At 41.5% G+C, this 25,039-nt stretch overlaps 1 protein-coding gene across 1 annotated transcript; it reads right to left on the reverse strand.

The window, feature by feature from the left end:
• Window positions 1–237: 237 nt before the first annotated feature.
• dnase1l1 (deoxyribonuclease I-like 1) lies at window positions 238–21,199 on the reverse strand. Its single transcript, XM_034172053.1, is given in 11 exon segments — window positions 238–410; window positions 2,184–2,225; window positions 2,227–2,281; window positions 7,638–7,746; window positions 7,749–7,794; window positions 7,884–7,996; window positions 8,115–8,215; window positions 12,665–12,790; window positions 14,597–14,685; window positions 14,770–14,922; window positions 21,115–21,199. Coding segments are annotated over 10 exon segments (942 nt in total). The 5' UTR covers window positions 14,914–14,922; window positions 21,115–21,199; the 3' UTR covers window positions 238–293.
• Between the last annotated feature and the right edge of the window lie 3,840 nt (window positions 21,200–25,039).

The following is a 25,039-nucleotide window of genomic DNA, read 5'->3' on the forward strand; positions in this document are numbered from 1 at the left end:
TAAGATTCCACCGGACAATGGCGTCAGGTAAAAGTGATGCAGGGCGGCTCAAATATGGTAAATTTGATAACGTTTAGTAAAATCACTGAGTGCAAACAGGGAAGACACATCCTCACTTGAAAATTAGTATGACGGTTGCCCCACCATTGTTCCGCTGCTTGGGGAGAGTCCTGAATCATGAGCATTTGGCAGAGAAGGTGGCTGAAGACGTAAGAGGATAAAATTGAGCTGAGATGATTTGTGCGTGAATTCAGTTCTTAAAATATCTTTTTGCATCATCTCACTTGGTAAGATCAACTACAGGTGACTGTAAAAGAGAGGAGGAGGAGGAGGAGGCTCAGTGCAGCTTGTTGCTGTGCAGACGACTTTAGTTCCACTTCCACAGGATAATGGTCACTGACATCCCTCGCCTGAACAAAAACCAAAAGAAGAAAACAAACCAATCATCAAAATGGAACTAAAAGTGATTTTCTGTCAGCATGTTTTACTCTCTTTTCATTTAGTCTTTTAAAACATATTCAGCTTTAAAAGTAAAGTCCTTCGGTTGCTCTCTTGTTTTCACTCAGGGTCACCACAGCAGATCCAAGGTGCATCTGCAGGTTGATCTGGCACAAGTTTCACACCGGATACCTTTCCTGATGCAACTCCACATTACATGTTCTGATCCAATTCAGAAGAATGGTATCAGAGCCAATGAAGAAATTTATCAGGTTCATAAATCCAGATACTTTTGCAATTCCAGTTGTTGTAAAAAACAAATGTAAAAATTAATGCACCAACTGAAACAAGAGGAGCCTTGTGGCCACCAGACCTACAGTAAGTTAAGGAAATGAACCCCCCCCCAAAAAAACAAAAAAATCACACACACAGACACATAAAAAGAGACCGACAGAGAAGGAAGATGTACGAGGTCTATTAGAAAAGTATCCGACCTTATTATTTTTTCAAAAACCATATGGATTTGAATCACATGTGATTGTGTCAGACAAGCTGAACACTCATGCGCATGCGTGAGTTTTTCCACGCCTGTCGGTTGCGTCATTCGCCTGTGAGCAGGCTTTGAGTGAGGAGTGGTCCAGCCCCCTCGTCGAATTTTCATTGTCAGGAAATGGCGGAATGATTTGGGCTTTTTTTCCATCAGAATTTTTTCAGAAACTGTTGGAGACTGGCAGCTGGAAACCATTAGAAAAATTTATCTGGCTTTCGGTGAAAATGTTACGGGCTTGGTAGAGAATAAGGAGTGTTACTGTCGCTTTAAGGACGGCCCCCAGTGGCTGTGGGGCGCGCAGGGCTCCGAAGCCGCCATCGACAGGCTGAACGACCATTTCATTTCTAAACCGATGGCTGTCTGGATCCGTGACCATCGTGTGCCATTTCTCTGGTTATCACAAGAGCTGGACATCAACCTTTTTTCCGGCAGATTTCACTTTTAACAAGAGATTTTGTCATGGAAAGCCGAGCGGAGGCTTCGCGTGTCACGATGGATTCGCTACTGGAGCGAGACAAAACCACCTCCGTTTTGGTCTCACAGGACGGCTTTGAGATGGCGTTCAGACAGCTGTCGGAGGTTTTTCCATCGAGTGATTATCCAAGAAATTGTGGATGTGCCTGGACATGCCAGAACATGTCCCGTGAGGCTTCATCACGGCGTTGCTGTGCGCCATGCAGCACCGCCGCGACGCGCGAAGCCTCCGCTCCTCTTTCCATGACAAAACTCCTGTAACAGTGGAATGTGCCGTTCATTTCCAAACTGGACGCTGTGTTTTATCCGGGACGTCGTCTGACTAGCACAGGAATTGTGAAAAGACGTGGACATCAGCATTTTTTCGGCACATTGAGACAGACGTGCGGAGGAATTGTGTGGACGTTGTGTGGACGTGTGACTATTTGACTTTTAGAAGATAACTGCTGATAATCCTTCAGAAAATAATCAATTTCTCTGATGTGGTGCATTTCTGAACTGACCTGGTGTCTCTCTCATGGATCAAATTCACTGCATACCTCACCTGACCATTGTACCCCGCTCTCTTTTTGTTTCATGATGAAATTCATGGAAAATCCTTTCAGCAGCTTTGTGTGGTGGTAGGACTGTGTTATACAAGTTTAGAGCATGTATCATGGTCATGTGCGTACACACACACACACACACACACACACACACACACACACACAAAATATATTACCTGTTCCTCTGTGAGTTTATATTCCTTTTGGAAGTTAAAAGGGTTTGGCTGAAAAGGCCACAGTTGCTCTGAGTAACCTTTGTCCATTTACAACAATCCTAAAAACAAAGAAAACAAAAGATTTTTAGAAAAATTGTTATGCTGCGTTTACACATAACGATGATGTCACAAATGCCACGAAGTACACATTCTTGGCTGCTGATCACGAATGTGATAATTTCGGGCAGAGGTGTCAGGTGTCCTCAGGAACTGCTGCAACCTGTTACCACGCGTTACAATTAATGGCACGTGTTGGTGGCGAATTGTCTGGAACCATTACAAACGGTCAAGAATAATGTTCTGCGCTGTTGCACACTATTCCGCGCTATTGTGTGGAACAGCGCATCGTTACATTCTGTCATGTTGTGAATGAGGCGAATTGTCTCCACACACACACATACGAGGGCTGTCAATAAAGTAACGGTCCTTTTTATTTTTTTCAAAAACTATATGGATTTCATTCATATGTTTTTACGTCAGACATGCTTGAACCCTCGTGCGCATGCGTGAGTTTTTCCAAGCCTGTCGGTGACGTCATTCGCCTGTGAGCACTCCTTGTGGGAGGAGTCGTCCAGCCCCTCGTCGGAATTCCTTTGTCTGAGAAGTTGCTGAGAGACTGGCGCGTTGTTTGATCAAAATTTTTCTAAACCTGTGAGACACATCGAAGTGGACACGGTTCGAAAAATTAAGATGGTTTTCAGTGAAAATTTTAACGGCTGATGAGAGATTTTGAGGTGATTCTGTCGCTTTAAGGACTTCCCACGGTGCGAGACGTCGCTCAGCGCTCTCAGCCGCCGTCGTCAGCCTGTTTAAGCTGAAAACCTCCACATTTCAGGCTCTATTGATCCAGGACGTCGTGAGAGAACAGAGAAGTTTCAGAAGAAGTCGGTTTCAGCATTTTATCCGGATATTCCACTGTTAAAGGAAAAACACCTCCGTGTTGATAACCATTTGTAAAATCCAGGCGGCTTTTGATGGCTTTCAGTGGAGTGAGTATATGAGAAATTGTTTAACAGGCAGGACATGTTCCAACTTGTCCTTAAGGCTTTCAACAGAGGTGTTTTTCCTGTGGCGGAGCGTCGCGGCGGCTGCGTCTTTCATTAAAAAAATCTCCTTTAACAGTGGAATATCCGGATAAAATGCTGAAACCAACTTCTTCTGAAACTTCTCTGTTCTCTCACGACGTCCTGGATCAATAGAGCCTGAAATGTGGAGGTTTTCAGCTTGAACAGGCTGACGACGGCGGCTGAGAGCGCTGAGCGACATCTCGCACCGTGGGAAGTCCTTAAAGTGACAGTATCACCTCAAAATCTCTCATCAGCCGTTAAAATTTTCACTGAAAACCAGCTTAATTTTTCGAACCGTGTCCACTTCGATGTGTCTCACAGGTTTAGAAAAAATTTTGATCAAACAACGCGCCAGTCTCTCAGCAACTTCTCAGACAAAGGAATTCCGACGAGGGGCTGGACGACTCCTCCCACAAGGAGTGCTCACAGGCGAATGACGTCACCGACAGGCGTGGAAAAAACTCACGCATGCGCACGAGGGTTCAAGCATGTCTGACGTAAAAACATATGAATGAAATCCATATAGTTTTTGAAAAAAAATAAAAAGGACCGTTACTTTATTGACAGCCCTCGTATATTCATCCTACCGTCAGCTGTTGAGCAATTCAGATCGCTCCAGTTTCTTCTCAAATCTAGATTAATCCACAGCAGAAGAACTTTGTGACTGCATGCTTGTTGGGCTCTGTGCCATAGAGTGGTGCAGAGAGGAGGAGGAGACAGAGAGAGGCAAATGTGTGGCTCCATGTGGCTCTCGCCTCGCTCGTTTTCCCAAACATCAGGCACAGCAGCAGCAGCGCACTGAGAAGCATTGGAACAAGACTTTTAGCTGACTTGGCGTCGCTGTCCTTCTTCATCATACTGCAGCAATGAAACTGAATGCAGTTCAACAGGGTTTAATTGTGCGCATGTCAGAGAAGAACGCTGTCACCGCTCTATTAGGGATCACCACTAATCAAGACAGATCAATATGCTCAGTTGTGACGTCCACAACATGAGGCAAAATAAGGGTGGTGCGTGACATTCGTGGAAGATTTTTTGACATCCAACACATGTTCCACGAAAATCACACACCAACACACACTATTAAGAAACCTATTCAGATGTGTTAAGTCACATTAAGAATGTCAGGAATGTGCCAAGAATGACACAAATATGACATTCGTAAGGCGTCCTGCCTATGTGTAAATGCAGCATTAGGACTGGCAATGTAGTATTTTTCAACTATATACGCTGAAAGTTGTTGCACTGATTGCACAGACATTTGGGTAATGTTGTGTTTCACCATTTTGGCGTGGTCACAGAGGCATACTTTTCCCAGTAAAGTGTACTTCAAGTGGTCATGACACCAGATGCATTCAGCTTCCACTTGTCCGAGAAATATTCTCTGAGCACATCCTTTTCCTCCAGCCATGACATTTAAATTTGTGTTTGATGCTATCAGTCAGCGCAATGTTACCATGCTGTTACCGTATGGACAAGGTCGAAATCTCACTTTTGTTTAAAAAGCCGGTGTCGTAACATTTCATCCTACCTATGAAAACACAGCAACACTTCAAAATATGAGTCCAAACACTAAAACCATGTGAAAACGCAGTAGTATTTGACGCTGTAACGCTTACACAAAAAAACAAATGAAAAAACGGAGAAGACGTGTAGCATGTGCAGAACTGGTGTTGTGCCAAATCTGTCTCACTGTGATATTTGTCCCACTGGTCTAAAGTGCTCCCAAGTGTAGGACCAACCTACCGCGTGCTGGGTAATCGGGAGAGTCGGGAGATTTCCCGGTGGGCTGGTCCAACCTGGGGCCGTTGTGAGGGGGTGTTAATATATGCATACATATATATGACCATCACTAACTGTTAGGCTACACAGCAGACATTTGGGCTGCTGTATCTTAAAGAGAAGACATTAAGTGTTATAAATGTTTTACAATCACGAAAATAACTTAAGACTGCTTCTTTGCAACGCTGTTATCTTTTCCAAAGCCTAAGGCAGGGACATACCATTACACGTTTAACACCCCTATGCATTCATTACAGTTAGTTCAGTCCAATCAAGCCCTGTGTGCCCAGATGGGACTTGCGCTGCTAGCAAGTATAGGAGAAGTGGCCCGTGAGTGAAAAGGTGGACAGAAAAAAATCCGGGTGGAGCTGAAAAAAGCTAGATTAAGAAAAAGAAAAGCTTTGGAGGAAGATGCTGCCAAGTGTGCAAAGCTCACAGATTTGTTCAAGAAGACAGAGCGAGAGGGAAATGGTAAAATAGGGCCAGCTGTTTCAACATTTGTAGTACAGTACCATCTCTTCCAGCTACTTACAGACTTCACTGACTTAAGCTGGGCAGACCCTGTACGATATTTTCAATCGTTGTACTTGGCTTCCAGCTCAAACTGTGCAACAAAACCGCAGGGTTTAAAAGTTCAGAGCGCACGATTCATGTTCTCACACTGTACGGCCCGATGCTCTGATGCGATCTGACTGCTCGGACTGGTGTTTCCAAAAGCAAAACGTAACAGAAGCTTTTTTTTTCTTTCTTTTTTTATTTATTTCATGCCTATCAGCGTGCACAGTGAGTGAAATCAGGTGGGGGAGACTGCAACATACGAGGTCCTGTGAGAAAGTATCGGACCATTTTATTTTTTTCAAAAACTAATATGGATTTGAATCACGTGCGATTACAACAGACAAGCTTGAACCCTCGTGGGCATGCAAGAGTTGTTTCACGCCTGTCGGTTACGTCATTCGCCTGTGGGCAGGCTTTGAGTGAGGAGTGGTCCACCCCTCCCGTCGGAATTCCTTTGTCTAACAACTTGCTGAGAGACTGGCGCTTTGCTTTAGCAAACTTTTTTCAGAACCTGTGAGGCAGATCGAAGTGGACACCATTCGAGAAATTCAGCTGGTTTTCGGTGAAAGTTTTAACAGCTGATGAGAGATTATGGAGTGTTTCTGTTGCTTTAAGGGACTTCCCATGGAGCGGGACGTTGTGCCGTGCTCTGAGGCGCTGTCGTCAGCCTGTTTCGAGCTGAAAACCTCCAAATTTAAGCCTCTGTTGACCCAGGACATCGTGAGAGAACAGAGAAGTTTCAGAAGAGCTCGGGATCAGCAGTTTATCCGGACATTCCACTGTTAAAGGAGATTTTGTAATGAAAGACGTGCGGACGGATTGGCGCGTCGGCAAGCAACCGGCACGGTGTGCCGCCACAGAAAAACACCTCCATTGGAGCCTTAAGGACAAGTTGGAACATGTCCTGCCTGTTAAAACAATTTCTCAGATACTCACTCTACTGAAAGCCATCAAAAGCCGCCTGGTTTTTACAAATGGTTATCAACACGGAGGTGTTTTTCCTGAGTCCACATTTCAAATTGTTTTGGGAAAATCATGGACGACATGTCCTCCGGACCAAAAGAGGAAAAAAAACATCCAGATTCTTACCAGCACAAAGTTCAAAAGCCAGCATCTGTGATGGTTGGGGGTGTGTTAGTGCCCATGGCATCTGTGATGGCACCATCAATGCAAATAGGTATATCCAGGTTTTGGAGCAACACATGCTGCCATCCAAGCAACATCTTTTTCAGTGATGTCCTGCTTATTTCAGCAAGGACAGCGCCAAGCCACATTCTGCACGTTACAATACCGTGGCTTCGCAGTAAAAGAGTGCGGGTACTAGACTGGTCTGCCTGCAGTCCAGACCTGTCACCCATTGAAAATGTGTGGCGCATTATGAAATGCAAAATACAACAACGGAGACCCCGGACTGTTGAACAACTGAAGTCGTACATCAAGCAAGAATGGGAAGAATTCCACCTACAAAGCTTCAACAATTTGTGTCCTCAGTTCCCAAATGCTTCTTGAGTGTTGTTAGAAGGAAAGGTGATGTAACACAGTGGTAACATACCACTGTCCAGCTTTTTTGAAATGTGTGCAGGCATCCATTTCAAATGAGCAAATATTTGCACAAAAACAATAAAGTTTATCATTTGAACATTAAATATCTTGTCTTTGTGGTGTATTCAACTGAATATAGGTGAGAGGATTTGCAAATCATTGTTTTCTGTTTTCATTTACATTTTACACAATGTCCCAACTTCATTGGAATTGGGGTTGTATTAAAGAATCAAAACAAGGAACTCGTGGCTTGAATGAGGTGTCCGATATTTAAATGTTGCTGATGAATACCCTGTATGCTCTACACACCATGATATAAATGTACAAGTAAATATACATATATTTAATGGTGTTTTTCACTATTTATGACTATATTCTTTCATCTGAGAACTATTTGATCAGATGTTTTGGACTCACAAATCTTTCCAGCCTGACTATTGTGTACGTCCAACTTGTGTCAGTTCACCTGTCGTAGGCACAGTTGGTTGATGACAGCACAGTGGTGTCTGCATTTTCTAGAATAAGCCAAGTAAGGCTTGAATCAGTGATCAGGCGCACGTGCTTCCTGTTCTTCTAGGGAGGTAGCCACAGTCAGCATTGAAGTCCCCGAGAAGCATCACATCCTGGAGGAAAAGACTTGTGAGATGATGCTCAGAAAACTCTGACTTCACTTTTAATCCACTGTGGACATTTGTGCAAATTCATTTTCTACCTCCGTTTTCCACATCTTCTTGACATCTTGCAAAACGTCATAAAGTGAATCGAGCTCCTTCGTGGTGTTGGTTGGAGTGGTGTGCTGAGCTATCAGGACAAACTCCTTTATAGCTGAAGACAGGCAGATGCAGAAAAAAGAGACATGGATACACGCATCCAGATTTTTAAATATCACTTCAGTAAGTTTTTCCGTTATCACAAAGGTTATTCTGACTGTCAGTGAACGTACCCGTCGCTGGAGCTTTGATGCGGACAATAAACGGCTCTCTGGAGAAAGCATCGACGTCTCCAGGACGAATATCAGGGTACTGATATGTCCCAGTGATTTTACTGATTTAGTTCTACAAGTTACAGAAAATAAAAGTAAAATCAGAGTGAAACAGAGCACACTCTGGTATACACAGTGGCACCAAATTAAATGACCTGGCTGAAAAAAAAAATGACAAACATAACAGATGCAGATACTTCAAAACAGCTGTACAACATGAGAAAATCAAATCGTTAACATTCCTTTGTAGAGAGCAGATGAGTGTGACCGTTAATGTCCATCACTACAAAACTTCACAAAAAAAAAGAGCTTATGAAAACTGGTGTTTCAGGACTGTAAGAGAAAATAAATTAATTAAATGTCGGTGAACACAACATTAGTGAGAGATAGAAATGTCACCAAGGAGGTGACCAAGTGATTTCTGTCAGTGGAAACTGGCCACCAGGGGGCGGTAAGAACATATCTTGAAATTAATACCTTTCTCTTTCTTTACTTCCTGTATGTGTGTGTGTGTGTGTGGTGTGTGTAAGTGACCAGAACGATTTTCCGTAATGCACCTCTTCACATGGTGATTCCTTATTACTATGTTTCCTCTGTGTAGGTTGGGTTTTTTTCATCCCAAACTAAATGCATCCCCCCCCCCCATTTAACCAAATGCTGAGTGCTGACATACTAAGCAACAAATTTAGCCAATCACTGCTGTACACCTACATTGGACTGATGATGCCTTCGAGGCACGCTGAAATGTTCAGTTTGTCTTATTGAGCTTTCTGTGTTCACTTTTCTAATAGAAAGGAGAGATGCAGCATGAACATTTACAGAAATTAGGGATAGTAACACATTTGTGTACTTTTCACTGTGTCATCACAGAGAAATGATCTACAGCTGACGTTTGTATGCATCTGTGGTGGAGAATGTATTTGGAATCCTGTCTCAAAGGTAATTAATATTTATATTGTAATACAACCCCAATTCCAATGAAGTTGGGACGTTGTGTAAAATGTAAATAAAAACAGTTCACGCAGTTGCTGATAAAGTTGTGATCCTTGCCCCATCTTTGCTTGTACACGGGTGAGCCTTTGGGGATGCTCCTTTTATACCAAATCATGACACTCACCTGTTTCCAATTAGGTGTTCTTTGAGCATTCATGAACTTTCCCAGTCTTTTGTTGCCCCTGTCCCAACTTTTTTGAAATGTGTTGGAGGCATCCATTTCAAAATGAGCAAATATTTGCACAAAAACAATAAAGTTTATCAGTTTGAACATTAATATCTTGTCTTTGTGGTGTATTCAACTGAATATAGGTTGAAGAAATTTGCAAATCATTGTATTCTGTTTTTAATTTACATTTTACACAACGTCCCAACTTCATGAGAATTGGGGTTGTAGATTCATAAAACAGGTCCACTGTCATTCCTATGAGTTAGATAATGTATTCGCCCTATTGACGTATCCCATAATCCCTTGCGTGCCAGAGAGTCACTGCAGTCAAACAACATATAGAGAATCAACACGATGACAGTTGTAAATGAATATTATACTACAAAATGACATTTTTTTCTGCTTTCATCACATTAATAAGAGACTGCTGCATGATACCCTGAAAACTTGCTAAAACAATTATAACAAATAATCCGTGTATGTTACGTTTAATCTGCGTGGAATTTAATAAACGAAAACCGAATTCAGACATACGAGGTCTATCAGTAAAATATCCTTTTATTTTTTTAAAAAAACTATATGGATTTGAATGACGTGCGATTACACCAATCATGCTTGAACCCTCGTGCGCATGCGTGAGTTTTTTCACGCGTGTCGGTGACATCATTTCCCTGTGGGCAGGCCTTGAGTGAGATGTGGTCCAGCCCTCTCGGCTGAATTCCTTTGTTTCACACGCTGCTCGAGACGGCGCGCGTTGCTTTATCAAAATTTTTTCTGGACCTGTGAGGAATATCCGAGTGGACACTATTCGAGAAATTAAGCTGGTTTTCGGTGAAAAGTTTAACGGCTGATGAGAGATTATGGGGTGTTTCTGTCGGTGTAAGGACTTCCCACGGAGCGCGACATCGCGCAGTGCTTCCAGGCGCTGTCGTCGGCCTGTTTCGACCTGAAAACATCCTAATTTAAGGCTTAATTCACCCAGGACGTCGTGAGAGAACAGAGAAGATTCAGAAGAGGCCGGCATGAGGACTTATGCGGACATTCCACTGTTTAAGGACATTTTTAATGAAAGACGTGCGCGCAAATTCGCCGAGTCGTCACGGAAACGACTCGGCGAATTTGCGAATCTGTGTGCGCCGCGACAGGAAAAACACCTCCGTGTTGAAAAACCATTTGTAAAATTCAGGCGGCTTTTGATGGCTTTCAACAAGTGAGTAACTGAGAAATTGTTTAACAGCTTGGGCATGTTCCAACTTGCCGTTAAGGTTTCCAACGGAGGTGTTTTCCTGGAGGCTCATCCAGGAATCATAGACGGTCATCCCACTCCCCCCTAGGGGTACTTGGCAGTATTGCAAGGTGGTATGTGAGCATTCTGACATTTGAGTATAATTAATAAAAAGGCAAAGTAATGAATAGGCTGTTGGAGTTGTGAAATTAGGTAGTGCATCTCCTCTTGACACTTAAAAAAAAAAAAAAAAAAAAAAAAAAAAAAAAAAAAAATCTGTGATTTTATCAAGAATAAAGGAATGTGGATGCAGATAGTTTTCCTCAGTTTGATGCCTTCCTCACCAGTGAAGCTATGGAGAGAAAACACTGAAAAACTGTCCTGAATGGACACATAACAAATATGATTTCACATCATAGTTCCTTGAAGAAGGAAGCCTGAGCTACTGAACAGGATCCCCAGAAAAACTGTGGCATATTACCGTGGGAGGAGCGATTGTATTTGTCAATTAGTTTTGAAAACTGTTCTGGGACAGAGTTTTGGGGGTGAGAGGACACCACCCGGAGCTCGAAGAACAAGGCTGTGGAATGTCTGCTTCCATGTGACTTTCCGTGCTTCTGTTACACTTCATTTTCCAGCAATGACCTAAATCAAAAAGAAACTAAGAAGCAGACTTGCTTTGAAAAAAAGTTTGATAACAGCAGTAGCTTCTCTGACACCAGGAATGCCAAAGACCTTGAAAACAACAGGATCATATCTCCAATTGAAAGGAATAGACAAAGCGACACAAATGCACTACATCTGAATATTGATTGTTTATAGTTGAAACACACTGAAACAAAAGTGGAGTAGCAGCATAGTTACTGAGAGGACTGCTGTGGAGAGGGATTATTATTGTAGCTGATTATTAGGAACTTTTAGAAGCATCGTGGTTCTGCTTTTACCAAAATGACAAAAAGTGGACTTTCATGAAGCTAAAGTACTGACTGTTTATAGTTGAAACGCAAAAAATGGGACTATCAAAAAAAAAAAAAAAACCTTTTTTAATGCTTATGACCTTAAAATCCTAACATCATGTGTACTCATGTGACTATGTTGGTTGTAAAATAAAGCATGGTCAGGCTCAGAGCTGACCACGAAAAATTCAGTATATCACTGTTAAAGAGAGTTGCGCTCAGACGCGCCTTACATAAGCGGGTTCACATCACACATTCATTCTTCTTGCCTGCACATATGTTACCAGTCACCTATATAGTATATTAGCAAGGCCACATATTATGGCTAAAGCAGAGGGGAAAATAGCAGGAGGAAGGAATTTTTTAATTCTTTATTTTTTTTTACGAGTCAATTCTCTTTCTTTTTCTCTCATGAGCCTGTCACACCTTGATGATTTAGCCGGCGTATGCCGACTTATGAAAAACGTGGTGAATACACTGGCTACGTTGAATAATTTATGCAGCTGGCACACCATGACAATTTAGACAGCATATGCCGGTGTATCAAATATGCTGCCAATTTGCCATTATGCAATAGCTGACATGTTCAGTAAATTCTGTGGTCGTACAGAACACATCAAATACATCTACATGCGTCAATACGCATTGGAGACAGTTTGATATAAGTTACACATAGTTCAAAAAAGTTACTCACAGGTTAGAAATAAGTTTAGCATACACTAGACATTATCTTAACGTATTCAACTTATGAGTAACGTGTCAACAATTGCATAACTTAGCTACGAGTTATGGCCCGCATATGCAAGACGTATGAGCCATATGCTGATGTACGTTGAAATATTGTGCATGCACAAAATTTTACGTTTTATTCATTGACAGACAGACTACCATGCGCATGCTGAATGAACACAGTAAATCCAATGTCTATAGACCCAGCGCCCGGTGTTGCACTTATTTCCTGCTGTTTAAATAGCAATGTGCATTTAGACATGCCCACAGAGATTTGCAACATCTGCACAGCCCGTTATAGCATCCACAATCAAGATCAGACTCATACTGTGACTCACACCAGCAGCTGACTGTGTGTGTGTTTCCAAATAGAAAATGTGCTGTTCTTGTTAATCAGAAGCTTGCTGTGGTTCACTGACCTCTGCTGAATTGTATCAACACCAATAGATGTCAAAATGTCAAAAAGAAACCTCACCTATAGACAAACACGTATTGTTCCTGGTAGACCTCAGACCTTCCCAGTCTGTCACTGGACACAGCTTCATACTGATGCTGAGTATCATACCTGAAAAAACACAATAATTCAACATATAATATGACCCTTACTGCAGTCGCATGTGTAATTTGAAGTTACTACTTTAGGGAAAAAAACACAAAAGGTTCAAAGTACATAATGTAAAGTGTTAACACCATTTCCAGCCATGTGTAAAGTTTAACCATTCCTTAATGTTTAATAATGCATTAAGGAACCAACAGGCCTTGTTTTTAGTCACCAAGAAAGCCAGGGATCCTGCACATGATTAGTTTCACATGGGGAGGTGAGGTAACGCAATTGCTACTGCAGTATTTCAATGATTTTAGTCCTGTCCAGTCATCTTTATGGAGTGCACATTCGCATGCATGACAACAAAGATTAAGACTTTTACCTTCTGTAAAATGATCTGTAAAAATTACTTTATTTTATGCTGATCTTGTGTAAATACGCACTGCAGTAAATATTCTGTCATGTCTTGTGTGAAAAGAGTTTTCTGGAAGACAGTCACACCTGACAATAGCAGAGATTTGACATTCACACTTAGGTTTATTTCTCTATAAATCTGGACACACACACACACACACACACACACACACACACACACACACATTATGGCGACAGTCTCTGGAATCATGTGATCATGTTCGTGTCAGTACCTCTGTGCGTTCCCTAACTGTGCATTTTCTGTAGCATGTACAATAAAGCGGTACATTAAATGAACAGTCAGGGGGTTGAGACACATTTGTTTCGTGCATGAGAGGTGTTCAGAGCACCTCCACACACACACACAGCACAGACCACTTAAGGAGGGAGGATTGTAGTGTATCTGGTAATTGTGTGTTGATGGCAAATGGTTTACATCAAGAGTCAGGTAGTAGGGCCTCTTAGAGGAATTTTGCTTAGGGTCCGAGAGATGCTTACTATTCATGCGACTCATTAATAGTACCATGTTTATGTTCTTGTTGTATCTTTTATCTTCTAAGAGGGGCACAGAGAATACGGGATGATCCATCCTATGTCCTTTACTTTGAGTACAAGCTTTTACCTTCTGGTAAGAGATAAAGAGCATCAAAATGCAGACTAAGCCATTTTAAAACTCATTTGTACCCTCCTCTATCAGCATACCGACTAAACAACAGTTACAGACATATAAAGTTTTTATGTCTTGTTTTTTTAATGTGGAATATACTGTTAATTTCCCCATTACAATCTGGTTACATAGTGCAACCTACCTTATGGAAGTGTGAAATGTGAGAACCTGTGTAATAGTGTCTGGAGTGCAATAGGAGGGTCTGTGCAATACAGTGGTAAGTGCAATATGTGGCCACATGCAATACTGACAGTTGTGCAATATGTCTTTGCTTTTCTCTTCTTTCTTCTATTTATCTATTTATTAACTGTGATACATATATGTAGTTCTTTTTATTGATTGTGATGTATGCAGCAACACTGAGTCCAAAACAAATTTCAAATTACAAATTGTTGTAGTTTTGGACACCAGGGTGTTTTGAGTGAAGCAGAGCCAAAATGCGGGGGCCTTATCGTACACCGTGTGCAAAGCCCAACACGAGTGTCATCACTAACTTCCTGCCCACACAGTTGATATTTTCATATGTAGAGCACCTGGTTCTCTTGATATCAAAATACCACTGGTCTTGTGGGTGTGTTAATTTTTAAATAGGGTGTGGCTGGGTGCACACGTGGCATGTTCTTATCATCCATCAGCAGAAAGGGTTTGCACTTAAACCAGCATATATAAGGGTGAACATCCAGTGCTCACTGAGTTGGGGTGACTGTGGTGGGTTTGTTTGGGTTTGTGTGTCACAGGTTTGTCACCTGTTAAGCCGTTCAAGCAGCCGTGGTAAAGCTGTTTGTCTTTTGTCTCGCACTTCCTGAAGTAGACACACATCATAGCGGGCAATAATCTGGAACGAACAACAAAACATGAAATTAATTGCAGAGTCCAACGTCCAAAGTCCAACCACTGAAGTCATCAGATTTTACCTTACCATGACCAGAATGCTCATAACCATTGGCTTGTCAGCTTTGGAGTCTCCAAAACTATGGAGATTGAAAGCGCAGATTTTAAAACTTGAAGCTGCCTGGACAAGGCACACCCCCACGAGGAGGAGGAGGAAGGAGGAATTTCTCATGGTTCAGGACTGTAACAGACAACAAAACAACTGTGATGTGGCATGGCTAACAACAATGATCCAAGTCCTACAGGGAGCAGTTCATCTCATCAATTTGCTACAATTCCACTTGCTACCTTAAAACCAATTAAGTGTCCCTGTGAGCACAAACCACAACTGTGAGAGACGGGTCTGCCTGCAATACAACCACACTGCATCACTTGTACGCTCTGACACGGAGGCTTTGCAATGAGTTATCTTTAACTAACCCTAACCTTATCCCTACTCTGCAAAAAGGAAGTGATTCCACAGTTTCATTCCCATTGTGGAGAACATCTTGCCGCCTCCTGCAGCAGGGACAGATAGCAAGAGGGGGATGAAGGCAGGGGAGGAAAGAGGGACCAAGCCCACTGAAAAAACTGGGTACTGTAGTCTTGTTTGAGGGTGGGCGATAAAGGTGTTAAATGAAAGAGCATAGGACACAAAAACTGTACTTCACGGGACAGCCCCATTATCACTGTTCACATTAAATCTCGATAAAACTTACTGACATGACCTCCCCCATTTGTCTCTTCTGCGAACCAAAAAAAAAAAAAAAAAAAAAACCTGCACTTTTCGCGACTGCTTCAGTGATTTCAGCCAAAAAAAAAACAGTAAACCATCTTTCCATGTGAAATGATGCTGTATTTGTGTTGCACACTGGCAGGCTGTCCCCGGAAGTGGTAAAATCCCACGATATCACGCAAGGGTTCAAATGAGACTGCCTTACCCCATTTATAGTCTTGTGGGGACACAGTAAAACATGCTGCACATTGGAGCCATTTCTAAACTACTGAAGATTCCAAAATCATCAGTTCAAACAAGTGCACATAAATACAAGTTAGTTAGTTAGATAGATGTGTCACGATTTTGCCACGGTCTGGAAGAAGACCCAAACTATCACCCTCGGATGAGAGGAAATTGGTTACGATATTCAGGAACAACCCAGGAACTACCAAGGCTGAACTGTAAACTGCTGGAACACCAGCGTCACTGTCCACGGCGACGTTTTATGTCACGATGGAACGAGAGGGTGCCGACCAAGAAAGAAGACCCTGCACCAAAATCAGCACCTTCAGGCTATATTGATATTTGCAGCTGACCACATGGACAAGCCGTATGCTCTCTGGAGAAAGGTTGTATGGTCAGAGAAGACAAAGATTGAGCTATTGGCCACAATGACAAGAGGTATGGTGGAGGAGTAAAGGTGAGGCTTTCAAACCTAAGAACAACTGTACCAACTGTCAAGCATGGTTGTGGTACCATCATCCTCTGGGGCTGTTTGCTGCCAGTGGTACTGGTGATGGCACAAAGTGTGTGAAATAATGAGAAGGAGGACTACCTCAAAAATTTTCAATGTCACCTCAAATGATTGGGTGTTCCAACAGGACAATGAACCCAAACATACATATCAAAACTGGTTGTGAGTTAGACAAAGCAGGCTAACATTAAGCTTCTGGAATGGCCTTCTCAAAGCCCTAACCTCAACCCCAAAATTTGTGGACTTATGCTGTGTTTACACATAGGCGGGACGTGTTACAAATGTCATATTTGCGTCATTCTTGTCACATTCCTGAGATTGTTAACGTGATTTAACGCATCTGAATAGGTTTCTTAATAGTGTGTTTTGGTGTGTGATATTTGTGATTTTCACGAAGCATGTTTTTGCTGTCAAAAAATCTTCCACGAATGTCACACACCACCCTCATTTCGCCTCATGCCATGGAGGTTGCAACTAAGCGTGTGATCCACCTTGATAAGTGGTGCTCCTTAATAAAGTGTGACAGCGTTCTTCTCTGATGTGTGCACAATTACACCCTGCAGCACCACATTCAGTTTTCATTGCTGCAGTATGCTGAAGAAGGACAGTGATGCCATGTTGGCTAAAAGTCTTATTCCAATGCTCACCAGCACACTCCTGCAGGTGTTCAACCTGCTGCTGCTGTGCCTGATGTTGGGGAAAACGAGCAAAGACGAGAGCTGGCGTGAAGCCACACATCTGGCTCTCTCCATCTCCTCCTCCTCTCTGCGCCACTCCATGGCACAGAGGCCAACTAAGCATGTAGTCACAAAGTTCTTCTGCTGTGGATTTTGAGGAACAAACTGGAGCAATCCGAACTGTTCAGCAGCTGATGGATGAATATAGGTGTGTGTGTGTGTGGAGACAATTCACCTCATTCACAACGTGACAATGCACTGTCTGTGCAATATTCTTGACTGTGCATAATGCTTCCTGATAATTCACCAGCAACACGTGCTATTAATCGTAACGCGTGGTAACAGATTGCAGCAGTTTCCTGAGGACATCTGATGCCTCTGCCAAATCATCACATTTGTGATCAGCAGCCAAGAATGTATACTTTGTAGTGACTTGTCGGTGAATGTGTAAACGCAAGCATTAACTTAAAAGCTGGACCCGTGCCAGGAAATCAACCAATTTAAGGGTGATTCTTAGACTACGGGCACTTATTATGTCCTTTGATCATATTGTATGAAAAACAGAAAAAAGGGGACGTTTCACACTTTATAGTTATCTTACAATGAAAGTGTGTTAAGAAATTTGTTCTAGTAGTCTATGATGACTTTTTCACCTTTTTTCAGCATCATTATATGCAAATATTGCCGTTTTGTGCTTGTCCCCACACCCAGACTTTTGATCTTCAATGATAAAAAATGAATGGTAAAGAAACATTTTTTCTAATGTTTTAAAACATCTCTGAATAAAATATCAGTAAAATAATCCAAAACATAATTGGGGTATTCAATGTCATACAACTGTTGTGATTTTTTTAAACAAAATGTAGTTGTCCCACACTATTGCCGTAATTTCCACCACAACACTGTAATGTCCCTAAACAGTTTGTATGAAAGATTGTTTGGGTAGTTTCTATGGAGATAAATAGTGACATCAGAGCACATGTATATAGCGCCAAATCACAACAAATAGTTGCCCCAAGGCGCTTTATATGTAAGGCAATGGTGTGTGGAAATTACATTTACAAGGCCAATAGTGCCCGTAGTTAAAGAATCACTCTTAAATGAACTTTACTCACTCTGCCAAGAAAAGTGGTCAAATATCCAGCCTGAATTATGCCAAAAGCTTGTGGATGGCTACCAGAAGTGTCTGGTCAAGCCGCAGCTTGCTAAGGGACATTTAGCCAAATATTAGTGGGGCTATATGTATACATTTGAGCCTGTATGTATAATTTTGACCCTGTGTTGATTCAAGGAGATCTATGGATTCATGCTTTCATGTTGTTCAGGTGAATTCTGACCCTATTTTCTAAGTGTTTCTTCTTTTTCAGACCATTCTCTGTAGACCCTATGAATAAACTGTGTATGAAAATATCACCATAACAGTTTATTTGGAACCACCCCTTCTGGCACTGGGCCATTCTCAAATTCAGTTAAATTAGCGTTTCTTGTTCAATCTGGTGCTTAGTTTAAACTTCACCAAATTCTTCTGTCCATGTCTACATGCTGAAGACACTGAGTTTCTGCCACATGATTGGCTGTTTAGACATTTACTTTTGAACAGGTATATGAAAAAAGTGGCCAGTAATTCTAGGGTAGAGAAACTTGAATCTTCGACTGGACCGGGTTGCTTGACGCGAGGACATTTCGCTTCAAATCGCAGAAGCTTCCTCAGCTAAATTCTTGCTCTGGTAGTCTGACTTATGTCTGACCCCTGTAGAGAAGATTGTTCTTCCAGTCCAGTCGAAGATTCAAGCTTCTCTACTATGGAAACCACCTGGACAACTGAGAGCCTACACAGAAATAATTCTATGGTGCAAAAGTCAGTTATTTCGGCTTCTCCCTTTTACTTGGGGTCCTCTACCAGATCTGCATGTTGATTTGGTCAGTTTTACACTCTGACCAAATCAGAGGGTGTCTGGGTGTCTTTCTCACTCTCTCCTTCTTGCACAGTCACTCAGTTTTTGAGAACTATCTACTCCATGCAGATTTACCACAGAGTGCAATATTGTTTGTATTTCTTTGTAACTGATGTAAATAAAGTCTAAGACATATTCAGTGGCAGCTTTACCATCAGAGAGCCTCGTCCACAACTACCACAAAAGACTCCAAGCTGTCACTGATGTTAAAGGGGCAATACACAGTATTAAGAACAGGGGTATGTAAACTTTTGATCAGGGTCATTTGGGTAGTTTCGTTGTCATTATGATTTAAAAAGAGTAAACACAGTTGTCTGACAATAAATGGCTTCACTCAACCACTAACCAAGAGTAAAAAAAAAAGGTTTTTGTGTGATCATTCATATTCTTTGAAAAATGGCCAAAAAAAACAAAACAAAACTCTGCCAGAGTATGTAAACATTTGAGCACAACTGTAGATGCGACAGACTGGCGCCCCGCCTCACACCCTCTGACTGCTGGGATAGGCTCCAGCCCCTCGCAACGCGAGCTTAGATAAGCGATTGAATATGAGTGTGAGTGTGTGTGTGTGTGTGTGCAGTCGGTATGGTAGTGAGCCTTCTCTCCCTATACACCCGGAGTTCAACAAACATGAGTCCTTGTTGGTTGTCAGAGAATTTTGAAATAAATTTTGAGAAATTTTCATGTCTTTTTCTTGTGAAGTCCATCACCCTCATATTTTGGTTTTCATTAAAAAACAAACAAACAAACAAACAAAAAAACAGAAGCATGAACTTGATATCTTGTCTTTCCTGCCTAAATACCTCAAGACCTTAAACTATCCCCATACTCAAGATTTGGGAATTATAGCATCAAGTTTTAGTGTGAGACTGACTGAAATGCCTCAGACCAGACGTCCTCAGAGGGAGTTTTTCCTCACCACTGGTCGCCTGTGTGCTTGCTCTGGGGTTGGTTAGGTTAGTTAGACCTACTTGTGTAAAGCACCATGAGGCAACTTTGTTGTGATTTGGTGCTATATAAATGAAAACAAATTGAAAATTGAAATCAACTCCTTCCAAATGTAACGTCCATCACGATGGAATGTGCACATTCTTTTAAGGGTGATTCTTTAACTATGGGCACTATTGGCCTTGTAAATGTAATTTCCACCACACCATTGCCTTACAATATAAAGCGCCTTGGGGCAACTGTTTGTTGTGATTTGGCGCTATATACATGTGCTCTGATGTCACTGTTTATCTCCATAGAAACTACCCAAACAATCTTTCATAAAAAACTGTTTTAAAGGGACATTACAGTGTTGTGGTGGAAATTACGGCAATAGTGTGGGACAACTATATTTGTTTAAAAAAATCACAACAGTTGTATGACACTGAATACCCCAATTATGTTTTGATTATTTTACTGATATTTTATTCAGAGATATTTTAAAACATTAGAAAAAAACGTTTCTTTACCATTCATTTTTAATCATTGAAGATCAAAAGTCTGGGTGTGGGACAAGCACAAAACGGCAATATTTGCATATATGATGCTGAAAAAAGGTGAAAAAGTCATCATAGACTACTAGAACAAATTTCTTAACACACTTTCATTGTAAAGATAACTATAAAAGTGTGAAATTTCCCCTTTTTTCTGTTTTTCATACAATATGATCAAAGGACATAATAAGTGCCCGTAGTCTAAGAATCACCCTTAAATGCTGTTCCACTTCTCTTTGACATTACACATGAATATGCTTCCTTAGTGTTTCCTTTGCAGGGTCATCACCACGGCCACCGTGTTCTTTGTGTGAATCTGTTTTAGAGGACTTATGAGTAGCTACGTTGACATGGACAGTATATTCTTTTCTTAATCTGATTAAAACACTGCCATGTAAACACCATGTTTTGATTACCTTAACCCAAATAAAGCATAATCATATTAAGCAATCATCTCATGTATTCTGAGTTTAGTCTGGTTGCTACTAGAATGTGTTGTAGACATGTAAACATTTTGCAACACATAAGAAGACATAATGCAGCAGCGTTCTGTACCGTAAACAAAAGAAATACTTTTTAAACAACTCATAATCTAAACATGGTCTCATTCAGAATACAGTCAATAATCTGATTACTGCAGTCCATGTAAACAGAACTAAAACTTTCACAGACTTGTCATGTTGGGTTTGAAAACACTTCCAGTCCGCTTTGAGAGCCGTTTCTGTTTCTGTTTCTGTCTCTGTCTCGCACGCTGACATGTCGAGTAACATTCCTCTCACCGGCACAATAAGAGCAAACTAAACTCTTACCTGTTTGTTGTGAGTCGTTTGCTTCTTTGAAGTTCCCCTCTCGTCATAATGTCATAAACTGTCATAAACTGAAAGCAATTAGCCCCGCCCACCGACTTCCGGTGGGAGGAGCCTTTTAGCAGCGGTACACATTTCACATTCTTTACATGTGTTGATTGTAGATAAATGTCAGCTTTGAATGTCAACACTCAGGGGTGAGAATAACGAGGAAAATAAATAAAATATATAGTTTGTATGAAAATTATTTTCAAAAAAATATTTCAATCTTATGTGGACCTTCCAGTCTTTCATATACATACATACATACATACCCACACATACTCAGTGTACTTTTCTTTGTAGCTTTTCTTAAATAGTTATGCGCTAATGGATTAAATCTATGCAAAAATGAAATGATGAAAGTCCATTTATTCACAACAAACCTTTGGGGGGTTTGTACCACTTAAAGTGAAGGCTTCTACCGATTAAAAGGGACAATCAGTATTAAATAACAGTGACTGAGCCAAATCCAGTCACTCCAGTCAGGTTATATGATTGAATCTGATGAACACTGTCATTGTAGAAACTCTACATGGTGTATGTAAGATTTGTATTTTATGCACACTGCATCATTTTTGTTAATTATACCGTGATTGGAAAAGTCATGAATATTATGCTTTTAATGTGTACAATATCTCAGATGGAGGAATTTATAAAACCAATTTATCTGAAGTGACCTATTAACTTCAGCTTGCACCAAAAATTTATGTAAGTAGGTGATGCTGAACAAAACCTCCAACACAACCACCATTATGAACATATTCTAAAAAGCAAGGTTCATACTTTCAAATGTGTGATTCTGGATACACAAAAACCAAACACTGATTGAGTGGCGTACTTTGGGCTGCAGTCACAGCACACAGGTATCCAAGAGTAGTTTGGTGAGGACATTCATGTTACTTGTCATTTTTTTTTTTAAAATCACATCAACTCAACTCAGGAACACTGACATGGAGTGCTCCTGACAATCCAACAAAATGACCGCACTTTCCGTACACAATTATACCATTGTAGTGGACATAATTCACCATACCGAGTGTGTTCCCTGCTTAGTATGAGGTAACACGCCCAGACGTGGAGTGCAGACAGTGTGTCCTGTGTTCTCAGAGTGTTTCGGCCCAACCAGCAATGCTCATTTCGGTCTCGTCAATGTGTATTCTATGCATATAAAGCCTCTCGCCCCCTTTGATGTTTAATACTGTCTTGACTCCTGCCTGGGCAGACTGCAATGCTCATTTCCTGCTATGTGTGCATATGACAAAGCTGTTTCACCATATTCTCTCGAGCACCACTAGCTTAGCTTATAGCAAGCTAAAAGTGGGCACTCTCGTTTTGGCCGAACAACTAACCAGTTTCTGGGTATTCTGTGTTAGTATGTGCCCGTGGCCAACGTGCTTGATGAATTCCTGTGCAAAAAGTAGTTCCCAGACCTGTGATGACAGTGCGTTTTCTTGGGTAACAAACACATCAGGAGTATATTTGGCACAAGAACTTGTGTATCTCGTGTGTTTTTACGCCTAAATGATCACAAGATAATACTCACACTCATCCAACAGCATCTTCTCCCATCGGCAAATTCAGCACTGGGTCACTGGGTAGTCCGGCGAGCTATCCCACAATGCCAAAATAGCAGAGATGTTGCTCCAACGAGAGTGGCACGCTGAGCAGGGTGCTGTTTCACACACTTGCATTTCCAAAATATGGAAATTGTATCTCCATCCATCACATTTTCTACACCATCATCTGTGACAAGACAGTTGTTCATTTTCTATACCCGCTTACTCCAATCAAGGGATGGGGCCTATCCCTGTAGTCATAAGATATGAGGCAGGGTCCACCCTGGACAGGATACTAGTCTAGTGCAGGGCCATACAGACAGACAAGCACATTCACACTCGCACGCCAATTTAGTCACAATTCATCTCACCTGCATCCCCACAGTATAGTGCTCCCACCACATTACACCGAGGGGACGGTGTTCTTTGGGTTATACACACATGGACAAAATTATTGGTACCCTTACGTTGAAGAAAGAAAAACCCACAATGGTCACTGAAATAACTTGGAACTGGACAAAAATGATGGTACCCCTAGAAATGTTTGAAAATAATTTGACCCTATGGACATGTTAAACTGCGGTGTGTCCTGTAAATAGCATCACAGGTGTCTTCAAACATGTAATTGGACTGCCTATTTACGGGGTGAAAAGTAGTCACTGTGCTGTTTGGTATCATGGTGTGGACCACACTGAACACTGACCACAGAGAGCTAAGAAGTTGTCTCAGGAGATTAGAAAGTTTTGACAAGCATGTTAAAGGTAAAGGCTACAAGACCATCACCAAGCAGCTTGATGTTCCTGTGACTCTAGTTGCACATTATTCAGATGTTTAAGGTCCACTGGACTGTAGCCAACCTCCTTGGACATGGTCGCAAGAGGAAAATTGATGACAAATTGAAGACACGGATCATACGAATGGTAACCAAAGAGCCCAGAACAACTTTCAGAGAGCTTCAAGTTGAACTCCAAGGTCAAGGTACATTAGTGTCAGACTGCACCATCCATCGCTATTTGAGCCAAAGTGGACGGCCGAAGAGGGCACCACTGTTGAAAGCAAATCATAAATGAGAGTGGAATTTGCCAAAATGCACATTGATGAGCCACAAAGCTTCTGGGAGAATGTCCTTTAGACAAAATTGGAGCTTTTTGGCAGGTCAGCTCATGTTCACAGATGTAAAAATGAAGCATACAAAGAAAAGAACACTGAACGTACTGTGGAACATGGAGGAGGCTCACTTACAGTAGTGTTCAGAATAATAGTAGTGCTATGTGACTAAAAAGATTAATCCAGGTTTTGAGTATATTTCTTATTGTTACATAGGAAACAAGGTACCAGTAGATTCAGTAGATTCTCACAAATCCAACAAGACCAAGCATTCATGATATGCACACTCTTAAGGCTATGAAATTGGGCTATTAGTAAAAAAAGTAGAAAAGGGCGTGTTCACAATAATAGTAGTGTGGCATTCAGTCAGTGAGTTCGTTTGTGGAACAAACAGGTGTGAATCAGGTGTCCCCTATTTAAGGATGAAGCCAGCACCTGTTGAACATGCTTTTCTCTTTGAAAGCCTGAGGAAAATGGGACGTTCAAGACATTGTTCAGAAGAACAGCGTAATTTGATTAAAAAGTTGATTGGAGAGGGGAAAACTTATACGCAGGTGCAAAACATTATAGGCTGTTCATCTACAATGATCTCCAATGCTTTAAACGGAAAAGGGGGGGAAAAAAAAAAGAGACGCGTGGAAGAAAACGGAAACAACCATCAAAATGGAGAGAATAATAACCAGAATGGCAAAGGCTCACCCACTGATCAGCTCCAGGATGATCAAAGACAGTCTGGAGTTACCTGTAAGTGCTGTGACAGTTAGAAGACGCCTGTGTGAAGCTAATTTATTTGCAAGAATCCCCCGCAAAGTCCCTCTGTTAAATAAAAGACGTGTGCAGCAGAGGTTACAATTTGCCAAAGAACACATCAACTGGCCTAAAGAGAAATGGAGGAATATTCTGTGGACTGATGAGAGTAAAATTGTTCTTTTTGGGTCCAAGGGCCGCAGACAGTTTGTGAGACGACCCCCAAACTCTGAATTCAAGCCACAGTTCACAGTGAAGACAGTGAAGCATGGTGGTGCAAGCATCATGATATGGACATGTTTCTCCAACTATGGTGTTGGGCCTATATATCGCATACCAGGTATCATGGATCAGTTTGGATATGTCAAAATACTTGAAGAGGTCATGTTGCCTTATGCTGAAGAGGACATGCCCTTGAAATGGGTGTTTCAACAAGACAATGACCCCAAGCACACTAGTAAATGAGCAAAATCTTG

This window comes from Thalassophryne amazonica, chromosome 6, assembly GCF_902500255.1.
Source record: "Thalassophryne amazonica chromosome 6, fThaAma1.1, whole genome shotgun sequence".
NCBI classification, from domain to species: domain Eukaryota; kingdom Metazoa; phylum Chordata; class Actinopteri; order Batrachoidiformes; family Batrachoididae; genus Thalassophryne; species Thalassophryne amazonica.